The 20,357-nt window shown below is 30.7% G+C and overlaps 1 protein-coding gene and 1 non-coding gene across 2 annotated transcripts; one reads left to right on the forward strand and one right to left on the reverse strand.

Annotated features, from left to right (window-relative positions):
* Window positions 1-18,803: 18,803 nt before the first annotated feature.
* LOC133813440 (uncharacterized) lies at window positions 18,804-19,943 on the forward strand. Its single transcript, XM_062246868.1, has 2 exons — window positions 18,804-18,835; window positions 18,896-19,943. Exons 1-2 carry the CDS (start codon window positions 18,804-18,806, stop codon window positions 19,941-19,943), a joined length of 1,080 nt encoding a protein of 359 aa, XP_062102852.1.
* LOC133813511 (small nucleolar RNA R71) lies at window positions 18,966-19,072 on the reverse strand. The gene has a single exon (XR_009884520.1). It is a non-coding gene; the product is annotated as a small nucleolar RNA R71 (small nucleolar RNA).
* Window positions 19,944-20,357: the final 414 nt, after the last annotated feature.

Consider the following 20,357-nt stretch of genomic DNA (forward strand, 5'->3'; position numbering starts at 1 on the left):
ACTTGATGGTTACCCTTGTGAGGGATTTACTCTTGGATAAGTAGTGATGCCCTAGGTAACGCGATGATTACCCTTGATGAGGATATTTATTGGCTAGATCTTAGTGTTGAGACTCGATTCCCTCTTACAGAGTAGCATTTATGCTGGAGGGTGTGTTACGCTCGAATTGTTGGAAGTTGTAGAGCATTGGTCTCGAATTATATTGTGATATATTATATCTGCTTGCTCTGGGATTTTCTGAGTGCATGGATATATATTTGTTGATAAGATATAGTTGTGATGATAATATATCTGCTTGTTCTGGGATTTTCTGAGTATAGGAATTTATCTGGTTATATGAAATAATTTGTCATTGGTTATCAAGCATGACCATAAGTTTGCCAGGACGCTTTACGTTCTTGAAATTGATTGTGTAGGGTCCGGATGGATCCGGAACCCTAATTCTCCGCATGCTTTTGTTTTAAGGTTGAACTTACTAAGCGTTTTCGCTTACCTAGTTGTTTCCTGTTGTAGATAAGAACATTGGCAAAGCAGAGCAGTGAGCACTGAAGTCTACCTTGCAAATGTACATACGGATCGACCTTTTGGGAAGTCGTTTTATTTTTGGAAATGTTGTGTAATTTTTCTAAACTAGGCTCACACTACTCTTTATAAAATATGTTTGTAATTAAATGTTAAGTATGACCATACGACTTTTAAAAAGTTTTTTTTCATATGGATTTTTGAGATATTTTGTCAAATGAAAATATTTATATTTCCGCATTATCGAGTCTTAAAAATCCGAGTTGTTACAATAATTTTATTAATGGGATCAAAATATCTACTTTAAAGTGAATTAATCTGGTAATTAAATTAATCTTTCCAAATAGTTTAAAATTCATACAATCTAAAATCCAATTCAATTTATTATTCTCATACATTGTAATATGAAAATTATGTATCAAAAGAATTTCAACAAACTAATTGCATAATTTTTCTATCGCTCTCACTAAACTTCTGTATTTAATTAACTTTCATATAAATTCTAATTAAAAATAACTTATCATATAGCAATAAAAACAAGGAAAAAAAAAGGCGAAATCATTGATATATATATATATATATATTTATATATAAAAAGAGACTTTAATACAGCTATAATTCAAGTTGACAAGTGAAGACAAGGTGTATTATCATATAATGAAAATGGTGTTCCTTTAGAGAGAGTAGTAAACAGTAATTATATAATATTATAATTATGCATTTATCAGTGTTAAATGTGTGCACTTTTGTCGTTTGAATTGAAGCAGCAAAAAATTATTTTGAAAGCAAAAAAAAAAAAAACACAAAAGAGCCATAGAACTACCATTAAGGATGATAACTAACACATCACCAAAATACTTATCAAGGAAAACCATCCCTTAAATAAATATAATTAGTATTTTAGACTCAAATGATATACTGGATTAGAATAAAAGGCTTTATTTTCTAAACTATATCTCTTCTATATAATAAGTGGGTATAACGAATTTTTTTTGTTTTAACAGTTTTTTATTTTTTTTAATGTTAACTTTAATAGAATATTTTTATATTTAACAGAATATTCTTATATTTAATTGTAGCTTGTAAACACTTAAACTTAAACTTAAATAAAATAAAATAAATAATTAAAAAAATTAAAATATGATATTTTTGAGATATTTTACAATGATAATTATTTTAAAATAATATATAATTAAACAAATTAAAATATGATATTTTTTTAGATATTTTATAATAATAATTATTTAAAAATAATAAAATCATACGTTTTATAACTTAAATTAAATTTAATTAAATTTAAACTCACTTATTAGAATAATATCATATTAAACTTATAATATAATCTACTGTGAAATAACAATAAATTGTTTTTTTGTTTAAATTAGCAAGAAACTTAAATTTAAAATCCACGTATAATATTTAACATTACATTAAACATATAATATATAATCTCTTGTTGTCACTCCTAAATTCAAAAACTAAAACAAACATAAACTTAAACAAAAAAAATTATTTAATTAAAATAAGATATTTATTTCAAAATTTATATAACATTAATATAAATTTAATAAAAATAATTAAAAAATCTTATAAATAAAATTAAGCAAAGATGTATATTACATTGTATCTAGTATTTATATATATGAGTGCACTCTTAATGGTTACTACCCATGAATAGTTACTTCAATATTAACCAATGAATTAAGACCAATGATCCATATTTATAGTTGTTAATTAATATTTCTAAAAATAAATTTTAATTTTTAAAATTTTTGGAAGGTTTACCTAATGAAAAAAATGTATTTATTATGAAAATATAATATTGTAAACTAATCATTTTTCAAATACATATTAATTTTTAAATAGAGCTAGTGTCTCTCATTAGTTGGACACAATATTAATTATGGCAAAAGAATAATAACTAAATTCAAAATTAATGTAGAAAAAAAATATTTACATGTTGGTGACTTGTTATATCAAGTTACTATGTTATCAAATCATCATAATTGTTACTACCCATTTATAAATAGTAAGAAGTCTTTCATATTTATATATATAAAAGAAAAGTCTACTGTCACTCTTGTGATTTATTATTGATGATAAGTGATAACAATCCATCACCTAAAATCAAACACATTATGAAATATTTTTGCCAAAAAATATAACACAAAATTAATTGTGAAACTGAATTAGTGATAATATAAATGGCTAAATGAAACATGTTATTCATGTAATATTAATCAATAATTTCTTTATTTTAAACTTATATAATTGCGTGCAAAAAAACCCCATTATCGCTTATTAATGAGAACTAACCCATCACCTAAAAGTGACTAAATCTTTTTGGAATAAATGTTGAATAAAATATATAGTTGTGTTTTGCGTTGTGTGTGCAAAAGTCCAATGTCACTAATTAGTGAGATACAACTCCTCACCTAAACACTTATTCAAATTAAAAGAAAACTAAACCACACCTAAATAGCTATTCATGTAATATAATTACATCATCAACGATCCAACACATGGATTCGATGGTCAATCCAGATCCATTATTTGTTGGATGATTATGACATCTTATCATTATTTACCATAAACATAATTATGCAATTTTTTCACTTGGTTTTCCTTTTCCAAGTTATTACTATAGTCTTATTATTTACTTGCATTATAAAACCAATTAAAGGTCATTTCTTATAAAGCTATTTTGTCATTTCTTATAACGCCAATTTGTTTATTTCTTGGGATGGACGCAAATTATTCAAAAATAAAAAGTGGGATGGACGTAAATTATTCAAAAATAAAAAAGGACATGGTGTAAAATGATTTTTGATGTTGTGTGAAAGTACGTAAATGTCCATGTTTTTTATTTTGTAGTAAAATAGCCTAATCATCTATTTAATATCACATATTATCAAATACACCATTTAACAAATTACTATTTTATTCTAAATATTTTAATATTATGGTATATGTATATTAGTTTTGTTTAATTAGTTTTTATTTTAAGGTTATTTTGATTTTTTTTCGTTTTTTATGGGTTGTTGAATGATATACCATACCACAAAATATATATACTGAGTTGAAAAATAATATACCATCAAAACTTATAAAATTATTACTAAAAAATGTATATACTATGCTAACAAAGTTATATACTACCATTAAAATGTATATACCATAATACAAAATTATATACTACCACTATGTATAATTAAATATCACAAAAAAAAAATTATATACCATACCACAAAAAACATATACATTAATTGGAAAATAATATACAAACAACCTATAAAAAACTTAAAAAATCAATATAACTTTAAAATTAAAACTAATTAAACAAAACTAATATACATATACCACTATATTAAAGTCATTCAATCCTAAATAAATAAATAAATTATAAAAAATGACAATTTAGATAATCAACAATATAAAATGGTCATTTATCTATAATTTTAAATATGAAGACATTAGCTTTTTGATGGCTTTATTTTGGACCATTTCCTACAATTTCTTATATAAAAATTCCATTTGAGTCATTGTGGGCCCAAAGCCTGTATTTTCATATCGGGCTTTGGGCCAAGTTGCGTCACGGTGAACTCCACAATTTATTTAAAAATGGAAACCTAGTCGAAAACTTTTTTTTTTTTCTCTTCTGTAAAGCCACACTCAACCTTCAAAAAAAGGCTACGTACGTAGCATGATGAAACATTACATAAATTCATTTAAAGCTGCTTCAAAATTTAAACTATAAAGATAAAGTAACGCCATTTTATTATACATCCTTATTTTAGAAACCAGGGATATTTTGGTGGGGTTATACTTATACAAATATATTTGTTTAAAATATGGGACCGGACATGGCTGATTATATTATAACCTTATTTATTATTGGTATACATGTAAACGATGCACGCACGCACTACTATATATCCAAGCTTTTGATATTCATAGTGGTCGCCATTGTTGAAACTATGAACAATTGACCAACAATAATTATGTTCTGTTTTCCTTGATACAGCTTTTGTCCGAAGACCCAATGGAGTCACCTTCAGCCACTTTCCTGGCTTACAGCTTAGATACTGCCTATACTTTATCTTCATGTAATTTAATTTAATGTTTGATCATATCTATTTTGTTTTAAATAAATTAAAATAGGTAATAATCCATACTAAACTACATTAATAACAATAAAATCATATAAAGTAGAATTGAGTACTATTATTACTCTTACCAATACTCATGTCATTAACTAATTAGAGTCATAAGTTTTAGAATTTTTCATATTTTTTTGGGATGTTTTCCTAAAGTACAAAAATAATTACAAAAATACCATAATAAATTTTAATTACGAAAATACTTTTTTACATCATCAAAAAATAACGGATTTAAAAAGTAATATATCTTAAATAGAAAAATTTACCGAATTATCGATTTTCTATTTTTTCTGAGTTTTCAAAAGCAACATTTTTGTTACTTATGATGTCGATAAGATACTAATTTGTTACTTTTTCATAAAAAGCTTCATTTTTAAACCATATTATTTCATGTACATTTTGGTTAATTCCAAAACTTACTTAAGATATCGACTAGTCATTTTTAAGTTATACTATAGTGTTTTATTATTGAATATATTTTTCAGTTACCTTCAAGCCTATTTCAAAAATTAATGACTTATCATATACTATAACAAATTACCATATAGCTTATTAGCAAAAGCCACTTTAGTATACTATATAGTAACTTTTTGAATGAAAATTTTTTATACACTTTTTGGTCACTTATATTATTTACATGTGGTTAATATCAGCTTTTTATTAACCAAACATAAAAACTTATAAGTTACTTTCGAATTATAATTAAAAAACACATTTTGGTTTCTTAAATAATAAGACCATAGTATAACATGATTATGAAGTCATGTTTTTACAAGGTAACTAATCAATATCAAAATTTCTACAAATAGATTTTGAACAACGTAAAAATATCTTTAATAATAAGACACCATAATATAACCTAAAAATGAAACAATATTTCTAAAGGTAACTAATTGATATCTTAAAATAACTAATTATGTGCAAATAGATCTTTAAAGTAATGTATATGAAATAATGATCTAAAAATGAAGTTTTTTTTATGAAAATGTAAACAATCGGTATCATAAGCAACTAAAATATTACTTTAGAAAACCCATAAAAATGGAAAATATGGGAATTTGTGAACATTTCTATTTCAGGTATATTATTTTTTAAATCTAGTATTTTTTTTTGACATGGCAAGACATTTTTGCAAATAAAAAGTTGTATATTATTTTTGGAGTTAAAATACAAAAATCAATATGAAATGTAAATTTCTCTCTTTTTTTCGTATAAGAAGAACTTCTAATTAACTGCATGGGCCGTTTCTCCTAAAGTCCAATTGTAACATGGGCCGCTACTAATGTCCAATTTGTCATTATGATCCTTGTTAAGAGACCACCGGGCTGAAATGATTAGAATCCAATGTGCCTAAAAGCCTCCAAACTAGTGCTTAACTTCAAAAATTCCAATTATTTTCTTGAATGATGAATATGACCACTCGATTTATGATTAAAAATTTGCATCACTTTTCTTTTCTTTTTAATCAGTTAATTACATTTACACTACTGTATTTTATGATTTACTATAGACAATAATAGTATTCATGTTAATATAATGGTTTTTAACAGTCTATAGACACGTAAATTAGTATTTTTAATATTACCAAAAATTGACCAAAACATTGAGAATTTTTGTTTTAATGGGAGAGAAGAGATGGATATTAATTATTAAAAAGCAAATAAAATAAAGTTGTGATTGCTCATGTTTGATTTGAGAGGAATAACTCCAGATATTGTCATAAAGTTTAATCACTTACCAAGGTATGCTTTCTAATCTTTATTGATATTGGATTATAATTGAATCATTTCCTTCCTTCTGCACCTATTTGTTGTTTTGAGTATTACTATATTTATTTTTAGCCAAAAAAAATTCTTAATATCTCCAAATTTTAAATATTTAATAGAATATACTTATAAAACTAACTAGAAATAAATATTTATTAATTATATTAATATAAATTTAAATATTATAAAATATCATTAATATAATTATATTTAATGTATGACTGCATATATAATAATTATCTTTTTTTATATAATAAGTGTGCAGATAACAAATTTTTTTGGTTTTAACGGTTTTTTATTTTTTTTAATGTTAACTTTAATGAAATATTCTTATATTTAACAGAATATTCTTATATTTAACGGTAGTTTATAAGTACTTAAATTTAAATAAAATAAAATAAATAATTAAAAATTAAAATAGGATATTTTTGAGATATTTTTACAATAATAATTATTTAAAAATAATCAATAATTAAACAAATTAAAATAAGATATTTTTCAGATATTTTAAAATGATAATTATTTTAAAATAATAAATAATTAAACAAATTAAAATATGATATTTTGAGATATTTTACAATGATAATTATTTAAAAATAATAAAATTCTACGCTTTATAACTTAAATAAAATCTAATTAAACTTAAACTCATTTATTAGAATAATATCATATTAAACATACAATATAATTTACTGTGAATTAGCAACAAATTAATTTTTTTAAAAAACATAAATTTAAAATTCACGTATAATATTTAATATTACATTAAACATATAATATATAATCTCTTGTTGTCACTCCCAAATTCAAAAACTAGAACAAACATAAACTTAAACAAAAATAAACAAATTATTTAATTAAAAAAATGATTTTATTTCAAAATTTATATGACATTAATATAAATTTAATAAAAATAATTAATAAATTATATAAATAAAATTAAGCAAACATGCATATTACATATTGCACGTTGTTTGTATTTAGTATTAATATAAATTCAAATTCAAATGTTGTATTAATATAAATTTAAATGTTATAAAATATTATTATGATAATAATATATAATCCTAATTTTTTATTAATCATATTATTATGAATTCAAATAATATTATTATAATAATATTTAATACAAAAATAATATAAATTTAAATATTATAAAATATCATTATTATAATATATAATAATAATCTTAAGTTTTATTAAAAAAAATTATCATTTATATTTAAAAAGATTATCATATTATATATATATTTTAAAAAAATCATAAACAATGTTTTTGTTTAATTTTTCATTTAATATATTTATGTAATTCTTTTATATATAATATTGTTTATTTATTTGAAATTTATATGACAATAATACAAATTTAATAAACATAATTAATAAATTTTATAAATAAAACTAAAACATATCTATCGATCTAATATATATATATATTTTGAAAATTTATGATAAGAAGATGAACAATAGTTATTTTGATCTAATTTGTTTATTTAAAAAATAGTTGAAACTGTTTGGTATATAAGAAAATAAAACGTACAATACAAGTTTACATATTTGTCATTTATCCAATGCAATTTATTTACCGAATTTATTTTTAAGATTACTTGTTATTCTTTTGTTATAAAATTATTACCATATGATATAAAAGTATTTTACATAATTATAAATGTTTGTAGATATTTATACATATTATTTGAATGACCAAAATTTTATGAATTTTGTTTCTAACTGCTCTTGAATAATAATACCTTAGTAGTTTTAAACCGGTAAAATTTTGGTTATACATTTTAAAATTTGTTATAATAGTGTTATAACATATATTAAATTAAATTTGTAAAATCTTCTGAGTTAGAGAATCATCAAAGGATTTTTAAATTTTCTATAATAAAATTTCAAAGAAAAAATTGAGAGTGAAAATGGCTGTGAGAATTGGGCATAGAAGAAAAGTGAAACAAAAGAAGAGAAATTTACATAAGTATTAGAGACTGTATTGTTGTAAAAAAAAGTGTAGAAAATAAATATAGACTATTAAAAAAATGAGATAGAAAGAGGGGTTAGAGCATTTTATTTTTATTTTTTTCTCTTCTTTTTTGTGTAGCTAACACCTATTTTTATATTATATATATAAAAAATGCTATATATATTAGATGCAAGTGCAATGACTGATTAATTAGATTTATTTAAAAAAATTATTAATTATTTTTATAAAGTTTTTATGATTATCACATAAATTTTAAATAAATAAATAAATAATATTATATATAAAAAATAACATAAGCATATTAAAAGAAAAAGTAAACAAAACCATTATTTATGGTTTGCTTTTTTTAAATAAAATAATATGATAATCTTTCATTATAAGATGTAAAGTCTTGTTGATCCTTGAGATTGAGCATAATTCACCAATCTCCACTAATATAAACAACACATGCTCAAGAATCAACAAGACTTTACATTTTATAATGAAAGGCTTAGGCTTTGGTGGATAAAATAGTCATCTAGGTTCCATTATACCATAAGCACATAACCAAACCAACTATTCTTTATTCAACCTTACAAACCCCAAAGTTCCCAAAAATTTTCTTATTTTGAGAGAAAATTCATAAACATGAATTTTTTTCTAATAAAACTACACTCCCCTAAACTTATTTCTTTGTATTTTTTATTGGAGTGTAGTTCATTTTCAATATATATTTTTTCCTTTCTTTTCTCTCTCAAACTTTTTTTTTTCTATTAACAACCCTTTCAAATGCACACCCCATACAAAACAATCCCCCAATATTTTTTCATATGCTCATGGTACAATTAAAGGAAGAGAAAATTTTCAAGGGTTCAAATAGGCTTAGCATTGGTGTCAAACAATAAAAAGAATCATATTAGGTTCAAACTTGGGTAACTAGGGATTAAATAATACAGGCTAGCTTGCAAGGCTCAAACGTTCCAACAAAATTGCCTAAATCATATTTCTAGCATGTGTCATTTAGAATTTCGTCTCCACCAATAAACTATCCTAGTTCTAAAATATTCCTTTTACCCAATTTAACATGCATATAATACTCTGGTAAGAAATATATCAATCATGGCTTAAATGACATTATGATTTTAGATCAAAGCTACTTGTCAAATTAATCTAATTAAGCACACAAATTTACAACAAGTTTCAAAAATCAAAATCATCACTCATATCACATGGAAATAGTATCATCCACTTAGATTATAACTTGATTTACACAAAAATGAATAAAAAAAACTAAATAAAATAAAATAAACACAAACTAAAAATAAAGTACACTCTCCCCCCAAACTTAATTGACACATTGCCCCCAATGTGACACAAAAAGAAAAAGAAAATATGACTTACCGAAACACCACATCAATATGGTGGAGGAGGTGGCGATTGTTGATAAGGATGGAACTCCAGAGGGTATTGAAAATATTGTTGCGCATCCTCATTTAAATTCGACTGATTGACCAAGGTATTCAACTGGTCCACATGTGCATGCTCATATGAATTTTGATTACTCCAATACTGCTGCATATGATTGTTTTGCTGAATGATGTAATTCAACTGATCATTCGTATATTGAGTGTAAGGGTCAATAGGTCCACCAATCGCCAAAGGTGGGCCCTCATGCATTGGCTCATCAGTTTCTTCGTTGTCTTGGCCAACAACAGCTTCTTGAGGTTCACCACAATGACGACAGACTCTAGGACGCTGCTCCTCAGGTTCAGGCACTGGTATAGCTGGAGTATACTTAAAAACCATGCCCCAGTGATACCACCTTGCACTCTCCGCACAACATCAGTAGAGTGAATCAACACCCCATAAGTAACACATGGGTCCATCATATACGAACCATGCCCTAAACCTCCCGTTGTCGTTAGGCGACAAGTAAACCCAATACTGTGTCGAACTTGCCTACCAACATCTATCTTCAGGCCTTTCATTATAGAATAAACCAAGAGTAAGCGATCAGTGGCAATTAAGGCTGCACATCAAGTGGGTTTTTCGAGTTTTTGGATTCGGGATATCGGGTTTTGGGTGCACGAAAATGGCACTGAACCTACCTGATGCATTTTATGATTTTAGGGTATTTTTGGGTTTCGGGTCAGGTCGGGTCAGGTTTGGTCGGGTTTGGGTGGAAATGGGCCTGCATTTTAGGTTTGGGCTTTGAGAGTAACCTTTTACAAAAATGTCATTTTTTGAGTTTTTTTTACTTTTGTCATGCATTTTTACCAAAAAAAAAGTTAATTGACAACAACTTGCCAACATTCAAAAGCATGATTATTGAATTATTTTTGGTTAGACATGTTTTATTTCACACACAAATTATAATACAAAATATATAAAAACATAATTTTAAAACAAATTATGGAAACTTCATAAAGTCTCTCTTCTCTAAAGCCCATCCAAAGTTTTTAAAACTTCCTGTGTATATATAGAACATACTAAGTGATAAAATCACGAAGTGTCCATATACTCCAAATACATCCATAAAAACTTGTAAATGTCCATAAATCCATAAAACACAAGGCAATATAGTCTAAAATTTCAAAATATAAATTAGAATAACATAATCTTTTTCTTATCCTTCCAATATCTTAAGCATTATCCTTTGTAACTTCAACTCTTCAATTTGTCAAATATTCTTTCAGCAACCAATCCAAATTTGATTTAAATAATTTACTCATGGAATCTTTTATATAAAGACATAATTTTTTAGTTGAACCCTGCCTGCAAACAAATAAAGGACTTATGCATGCAAACAAAACATAAATACAGAGGTTTAAACTTTAAACATTCAAACATGCCTTGAGTTTGTGCCCCACGACACCATCTTTATAATATACTTAGCCCAGCTACCAGAGATAAGTAGGGTGAGGAGAGATGCACTGTGTCGCCGATGAGAAGAGATGGGAGGGAGGGTCGTTGGTGTATAGAATGAGGCGTTTGGGCTATATGTGAGAAAGGGTTAACTTAGAGACCCTTTTTAAAATAAAGTAGGGTTATAGAGTGAGGCGGCTGAGCGATGTGTATAGCATATATAGAATTAGGTTTTTTTTTTACAATCAAATCGGGTCTTGCTCGGGTTTTGGGTTAAAACCCAGAAATCTAATTTTGTAAAATTAAAAATCGAACCCGTTCCAAATCAAAATTGGGTCGGATCGAATTTGAGCAGACAAATGTAGTTTTTCAATTTTTGTAGGCTTTACGAATTCAGGTCGGGAGGGTTTTGCGGGTTTGCAGGTTTTTCGAGCTTTATGTTCACCCCTAGTTATTAGAAAAATGTGAGGAAGGAATCAACCTGGCGCTCACAAAGTAAACCAACACACGTGCAATACAGTTGAGTTGGAAACGGTACATATGCTTCGGCACTTCCTGAGAATAGGTGAACTGCGCCCTAGGATAACCAATGAATTATGCCACTTCAACATAATTAATCTCGCTCCTCAAGAACTCATTGTACTCATCAACTGTAGGCTGGTAGGATGGAAGGTCATATAAATTATTAAATGTCCCAGAACTCACATGGACTTGTTTTCCCCTCACAAAGCATTTTCCATTCACCTGCTCCAGAAAATTAGCATAAAACTCAAAGACGAGTGACACATTTGGCTTTGCTATTGTCGAAGTGGTCACCAAAGGTTCCTGTAATGCCCTGGTTACTCCAAAACCGTTACTGTGATCTTTGAACTGTGCTTAACTCACTAATCAAGTTTTTTGGTTATAAATGTGCATCTAAGTGTTATTAATAGGTTAAAGTGTAAAACCAATTAAAAGGAAAGGATATATCTTATTTAAAACATAAAATTGTTCATAGTCCCATAAAAACGTTTACAAGTTATTTACAACCAAAATGGTCATTATAGTTTGAAATTTATAACTCGCCGACCTAAGCGGAAAAAATAGGGTAAACTCCCTAGTTCCTCTGAGAATTCCTTGGCCGTGGTGGTCAAGTGGCCGCATATGTACACATCGCCATCTAAGCTCTCCACTCAAGGCTAGGTGAGCTTTTCTTTCCCTTTACCTGCACCACATAGCACCCATGAGCCAAAGCCTATCAAGAAAACTCAATACTGCATATATATAATATCAAACGATGATCATGATAATCATCCAGGACTTATAGTCCTAAACTGATGAGTGACATATGTATAAGTCACTGACATGGGTTCTGCACCTTTTACAAGTGAGTGATCAAGTCACTAGCTTAAACATGATATGTGACTGATGAGCGAGTCACCAATGTAAACCAAGTGAGTGACCATGGAGTCACTACTATGGGTTCCGTACCCTTATCCATGTGATGATACGGTCACCTGGGACTTTTGGCCCTGGCTTTGAGTAACTAGCCATAGAACTAGACAAGCGCTTTTAGTTTTCATCGAACTTGGGGTCGGTCTAGCATTAATACTCATGATGAGTCATTCAATGTAGATGTCGATTAGATCTAATCTTTCATTGGCTCTGCATTCATTACACTTATGCCACTCCTGACTCTTAGGTCAGTAACATACGACCAGTGCTCAAAACTACTGTCGAACTTGACTAGTAAGTCACATCTTCACAGCTAGTTCTGACACCATTGTCGATTCTGACTAGTAAGTCAGTGCCATTCACAAGTAAGCAAGATTCTAAACATTTAATATGCAATCCAAGTCCACATTGATACACTCAACATGCCTCATGAATAACCATTCATGTCACATATGGGGTGCAGTTTTCTTACCTCTGGTTCGAGCAAGAATTAGTAAAAGAACGACCCTTGAGAACGATCAACCTTTTGATTCCTTAGTGATTACCTAGCCATAACCAATTATAACTTCCATTAATGAAAATCAACAATAATAGGGTATTGACCTAAACCTCACTCCCAGGACCTCGAATTGTACCCAAACGATGAGTATATTTGATCCCGAGCCTTAAGGATTGAAACCCTGAGCCAAAAACCCTTAAAAATGACTAAAACCAAAATCTGAAGGAGCAGGGTAGCGCTACCCCACTAGCGCCCCAGCGCTCAAGTCAGCATGAACCACCCCTAGAGTAGCGCTGTAGCGTCCCCTAGTGGGCGCTATAGCGCTACACCCAAACAGAAACACCCTGAAACTTTCCCCCTTCGACTCCACTATTTCCAATCTGAACCAAAAGCTTCCAAACCTCATTTTAAGTCCCAATTGAACCCAAAAACTATCTACACATGTCCTAGGCATCACAACCCAAGTAACCCTAGCCAAAAACTCACATCAATTCCCTTCAACCAATCTAGAAAACCAAGCTGAAAACCAAAAAAAAAAACAGGGCAAAGCTAGAGTTTTAATGGCTAGAAACTTACCTCAAGCTTAGATTAGGATCCTATTTAATGGTGGAACACAATCCTAAGCCCTCAAGATCCACTTCCCTAGCTTGAATCCTCAAGAAAAGCTCCAAAAATCCAAAAGAAAAAGGGGAAGAAAAGATGTACGGGAGGAATGATTTGGTACTCTGTTTTTGCTAACCTTCCACAACCTTCAATGGCTTATATAAATCTTAAGGTGAAATGACCTTTTTTCCCCTAGGTCATTTAAAGGTTTCTAAAGACTCCCAAGAGTAAAACTATCCTTTTCCACCTATTTTGTTAATCATAATTAACACCCTCCAGTTCCCATTATTCTTGATATTCTCAAATACCAATAATTCATATTCCGTTACCCTTTAATTCCCGTCAACACTCTAATCATTAAAATCACCCAAGACTCACCCCGAGCCCCAAACTTAATCCCGTTATGACTAAACCGCTAATTTGCACTCAAAGATCGTCTCATGCTGAATAGCTCGAACAAATCCACATTATAATGTGGCATCAACAATAGACCACCAACATGCATATAAATATACAATTACACCCTCAACAGACCGAATTATCAGAATACCCCTGTGATGAAATGTGGACCCACTTGCATGCATTTAACATAATATTATAATATAATTCACATAAACATGCATATAATAGTTTAATGGCATAATAAAATAATTATGACCCTTCCGACCTACTAATCCAACTATTAAACTGCATTAGGGATTTTGGGGCATTACAGTTCCCAACCCATATCTTGTAAAATTAAGCGAATTGGCTCATAACTGGCATCCTCATAGGGTGAATTTTGGTAGTCCATCCCTCCCTCCGGTACCAAATTCCTAGTAATCAGCCGCTCATGCCGCTCTTGAGCATCTTTATTGACAAACCTTGTTCGATCAAAACTAGCTGACCCCCTAGAAGATGAGGCACCTCCTATTGCTCTCTTTGGACCCATATCAATCTCAATACTTTAAACTCCTTAAAAAAAATTGGGCGGCACCTCCCCTTAATGTTTTCTCTTTTCCCAAATAACAAACAACACAAAATTCTCTCAAAATCACCAATAAAAAATCACAATTCCTTTCCCCCCACACTTAAATCAACTATAACACCCAAAAGTCCAACCTACAACCTTACTCACCCAATAAACAACAAAAACCCCTCAACACACCAAAATTCAAAGAGTAAGATAGAAAAGTTGTTACCCAATACAAGAATATTTGAAATTTACTCCCAATGTCGTCAATCCCCCAAAAAATCGCAGTGATCCCTCCAAAATTTGTCAAGTTTCGAATTTAGGGCTTAGAATTGGGGAAAATAGGTTTTTAAGGTGGGATTGGATAAGATGTTGATGGAAAAGGGTGGGAAGAAGGTTTAAATGAAGATTGGAGGGAATTTTGTGGGTATATTTGCAGGTTTTACAGGATAAAATGGAAGAATGGGAGAGCGTTTGGTCGGAGAAAATGAGAGAGTGAGGAAAAAAATGAGAAAAATGGGTATTTTTAGGCTGATATCAACATAGCGCTAAGGCGCCTATACCCATGCACTTCGGCCTGTGTCAAAACATTGGGTTCAATTTCTGGGTAGGTGCACTTTGACTCTGTCCTGTGGCATTGCAACGCCTGGGTCTCTCCAAAAATCCTTGGGGCCTTTTACTTCTCGACGGCCGCGAGCTAATAAGGGGGCACTGCGGCTCAAAATGGGTGCTTTACTCTCTATCCTGGTAGGGCCGCGGCGATTCCTCCAGGAGCCGCGGCTCAAAATAGCATGCGTAATTTTTTTTTTTATAAGTTTTCACGATTTCCGCGGTTTAAAAATTACAACCTAAAGTCCATAATTCTAAAAAATTCAAAAACCACATAAAAATGCTTAATTCCTCTTCAGATGGTCTTCAAAAGGATGATGTACTTAGCTTGATCGATGTGACCACCCAAGTATGGCTTCACTCGCTAACCATTCACTTTGAATGTTTCGTTACTTTTGCCTTGCAATTCCACCGATCTATAAAGAAACAACTTTATTACTGTGTACGGTCCTGACCATCTTGATTTAAGCTTGCATGGGAATAATTTAAATCTTGAATTGAATAATAGCACTTGTTGCCTGGGTTGAAACTCTTTACGAATAAGGTTCTTATCATGCCAAGCCTTGGTACGCTCCTTGTAAATTTTTGCATTCTCATACGCATCATTCTGCCATTCATCAAGTTCATTTATTTTCGTGAGCCTATTTTGTCCAAATATTTTCAAATCCATATTCAATTGCCTCATTTCCCAATATGCTCTGTGCTTTAACTCCACTAGTAAATGACATGCCTTTCCAAAAACTAGCTGATAAAGAGACATGCCAATTGGAGTCTTGAATGCCGTTCTATATGCCCATAATGCATCATCAAGCTTTTTAGACCAATCTTTTCTTGAGCTATTAACTATTTTTTCAAGGATACTCTTCACTTTTCTGTTAGACACTTCTGCTTGGCCATTAGATTGTGGATGATAAGCTAAAGCGATTTTATGCCTTACTCCATACTGAGCAAGTAGAGCATCAAAAAGGTTGTTACAAAAATGACTCCCTTCATTACTTAGAGTAGCTCGGGGAGTTCCAAACCAAATAGTATGTGTCTGTGGAGAAAATTGAGAACAACCTTACTGTCATTGGTAGGAGTTTTTGCTGCTTCTACCCATTTAGACACATAGTCCAAAACTAGAAAAATGTACTTATTATTGTAGGAGGACGAAAAAGGTCCCATGAAGTCCCACACATCAAATAGTTTTACTTCTAGATAGCATTTAAAGGCATTTCATTTCTCCTCGATATGTTTCCAATATGTTGACAACAATCACAAGATTTAACAAAAGTATTAGCATCTTTAAACAAAGTAGTCCAATAAAATCCGCATTGTAATACCTTTGCCCCTGTCCTTGAAGCTCCAAAGTGGCCACCTATTAGGTTCATTTTAGGTTTGTTTTAGAGATTGTTTTAGGCTATTTTTTTAGTTACTTAGGATTATTTTGTGCATATTTACGCTTGATTACTTCTTGTTTTGAGTTTTAATGGTCAAGTACATAATATGGAGTGAAATGAGAAGAAGCATGTTAAATATAATGAATAAGATGGATTTAGTGTTTATTGTGAAGTTTCAAGACATTATGTGTGGAAAATACTACATTGAAGATGCTCAACACGTGTAGTTTATGCTCTGTAACGCAAGTCTGAAACTTTAAGCTGCATTTTGACCATGATTTCTTCACTTTCTGGAAACACTTTTGGAAATCGAAGTTGTATATATTTCTCTTAGCTTTTCATAAATTTTTGAATAATTTGGAGTTATATTGAGGTAGTTATGATTAAAATACGATGAGCTGACGCTGCAGGCTGTTCGAAACGAGTTTTATTTTTATTCTGTACAATTAGCGCCCCAACGCTAATATATAGTGCCCATGCGCTATCGAAGTCAGAGAGCCCAGTTCCAGGAAGTGTGAAATAGTGCTCCTGCGCCACAAGGAAGCGCTCTTGCACCACAGTGAAGTGCCCCTGCACTTAAGAGTTCCAGAGAGCATGTTTTTGTGATTTTCCAAGCGCCCCTATGCTATTGTCCATACGAACGTTGAAAACAAGCATTTTGAGTGGGGTAAAAAAGTCTTTTCATAAAAAGTCATTAGGTTTTTTTTATAAAGGAGGATTTAGTGCGATTTTGAGTCTGGTTTTTCATCAGAGGAGGTAAGGATAACACTTAGGGAGCAATCTCATAGATTGAATCTACAGTTCTTTTTCTTCTTCTTTATTTTTCTTTATGTTAAACTCTAGTATTATGGTTTTTTTTTGCCATGTTAATGAACTAATTTTATTCTTAGGGTTTTTAATTGAATCTCTTGAAACTTTACTATGATTTAATGCAAAGTATATATTTCTTTCTTCTTCTTTAAGATCCTTTCAATTTGTGTTTATTATATGTGATTGATTGACCATCTTTTACATAATCCATATGAGTTTGAGTCAAAGATTTCAATATTGAACGAGAGTATCAATATAATTTATGTAGTTTTTTTAGTTTTTGATCTTAATGCTTCTTATATGTGAGTTCATCATAGATATATAGAAAATTCATATCTTGGTCGAATTTTATATATCTTAATCTGAATATAACATGCTTTTGTAAACTTGCTATCTTACTAAGAAAAGTGACTGTGAAATCTAGCATTAATGAAATAGTAGAGTGGATTGAAGAGGAGATTAAATTCTCTAATTCACTATTTATTGAATTAATTATCTTTTGTTTCTTTAATTTTAGTGTTAAACTTTTGTTATTTTTGTTTATGTTTATGTTATTTTAAATTCTAAAAAAAATAATCAACTTTTTGTAAACCAAATAGAGATTAGAAATTAATTATTGGTAATTGATAATTCAGTCTCCGTGGGACGATAATCAGATTTACCGAATATTACTACATTGTGATTACATATACTTGTGTAGCTTAAATTTCGCAACAAGTTTTTGGTGCCGTTGCCGGAGACTGAAATAGTATCAGTATCAAAACAATTAATTTTATTTCTAATTTGGTTTTTTACGTGATTAGTTGTTCTAATTTGCTTTGTGTGCGCTTTGTGATCTCTATTTCAGGCACCATTATTATATTCGCAGTATAAGAAGAGCTGAAAATTTAGTTCCTATAAATCCAGAGATAGAGAGAACTTGCAAGCGGAACCGAAGAACAAAGAAAGTAGAGAACAATATGGGTGATAAAATGCTGCTACTGCTAGTGCTAATGTTAATAATGTCGCTTCCGCTTAGGGTCAAGGCCAAGGTGCACGTACACTTAAAGATTATGTACTTCCTACCGTCACAGAAATACAAACATGCATAAGGGCACCAACTGTTACTGCCAATAATTTTGAAATAAAGCCAACGATCCTCCAAATGGTCCAGTCCACAATGCAATTTGGCAGACTCCCTAGCGAAGATCCTAATATGCACTTAGCTAATTTTCTAGAGCTATGCGATACTTTCAAATACAATGGGGGTAAGTGATGACGCCATTCGCCTAAGGTTATTCCCATTCTTGCTACGAGATAGGGCCAAAAGTTGGTTGAACTCCCTTTAATCCAGTTCTATCAACACATGGGAAGAGCTAGCTCAGAAATTACTTGCTAAGTTCTTTCCTCCAGCTAAAGTTGCAAGATTAAGGGGTGAGATAAACAATTTCCTTCAGAATGATGGAGAATCCTTGTATGATGTGTGGGAAAGGTTCAAGGAGTTGCTGAGAAAATGTCCTCATCATGGGATAGAAAAGTGGATGTTAGTCCACAATTTTTACAACAGATTGTGTGGTACTACACGCACAATAATAGATGTTGTAGCAGGTGGAGATTTTATGAGTAAAAACGCTATTGAATCATATGAGCTATTGGAGGAAATGGCCATGAATAATTATCAATGGCCGGCTGAAGGGGAGAGAAACAAAAAGGTAGTCGGTGTACATGAATTAGATGCAATCACTGCTTTGACTGCTCAAGTTGCGACATTGACTAAGCAATTGCAACAGAATACAATATCAGCCAATGCCATTCGGTTACAGATAGGGTGTGAAATTTGTGGTGGTCCTCACCAATTTGAGCAGTGTATGACAACAAAGTTCAATAACACCATCCTTTTGGAGCAAGTCAGCATGATGGGTAATTTTAATAGGCAAGCCAACAATCCTTTCTCCAATTCATTTAATCCAGGGTGGAGAAATCACCCTAATTTTTCATGGAGAAATAATCAGGGTCAGCAACCTCAATTCCAACCTCAATCTCAGCAAATCATGCCTCAACCTCTAGCGCCACCAATTCTTGAGGAGAAGGCAAATGAGTTACAAGCTGCACTATTGACCTTGACCAACCCCCAAGCTCTGTTTATGACTGAAACTCGGTCATCCATCAGAAATCTCGAAATGCAAGTGGGTCAATTGGAAAATTTGTTACAAATCAGATCTCAAGGAAATTTTCCAAGTAATACTGAGGTAAATCCTAAGGAGCACTGCAATGCGATCTCCTTAAGGAGTGGTAAGGAGTTGGAAAAGTCAATTGGGAAGTCTGGTCTTCAACCGAAAATGGATTGTGAGAAAGAGGGTAAGGTAGAAGAAAAGGTTACTGAGAGGGCAACTCATCAGTGACTGAATATGCCCTGAAATTTGATAGATTAGCAAAGTTTGCCGGGGAACTGGTGCCCATTGATGGGACCAGAAGGGAGAGATTTCTCTAGGGGCTACAACCTATGATAGTCTGGGATGTTCGCATTACCGCTCTACCGAGAGTGACTACCTATGCACAGGTTGTTGAAAAGGCGCTCACAAGTGAGAGTGCAGAAAACAAAATCTGGCACGAGAATGTAGCCAGGAGAGATACTAGGAGGGTGGGACCTCCATTTATGGGTTCAGGTAGGGGCGAAGGCTCCATTGATCAGAAAAGGATGGCTCCTGATGCCTTTCCAGCTCCAGGCCCTGACAGGAGACCACATGGTATTATAATAGGCCGCTAGGGTGTTGGGAATTGTGCCCTGAAAGCATATGTAGTAGACATTGTTTTAA

This window comes from Humulus lupulus, chromosome 1, assembly GCF_963169125.1.
Source record: "Humulus lupulus chromosome 1, drHumLupu1.1, whole genome shotgun sequence".
In the NCBI taxonomy this organism is placed as follows: domain Eukaryota; kingdom Viridiplantae; phylum Streptophyta; class Magnoliopsida; order Rosales; family Cannabaceae; genus Humulus; species Humulus lupulus.

Coding starts and splice junctions, on each gene's coding strand:
- LOC133813440 (XM_062246868.1), top strand. CDS start 18,804: ATGGGGGTAAGTGATGACGCCATTCGCCTAAG. Junction 18,836..18,895: donor GATGACGCCATTCGCCTAAG/GTTATTCCCATT, acceptor CCTTTAATCCAG/TTCTATCAACACATGGGAAG.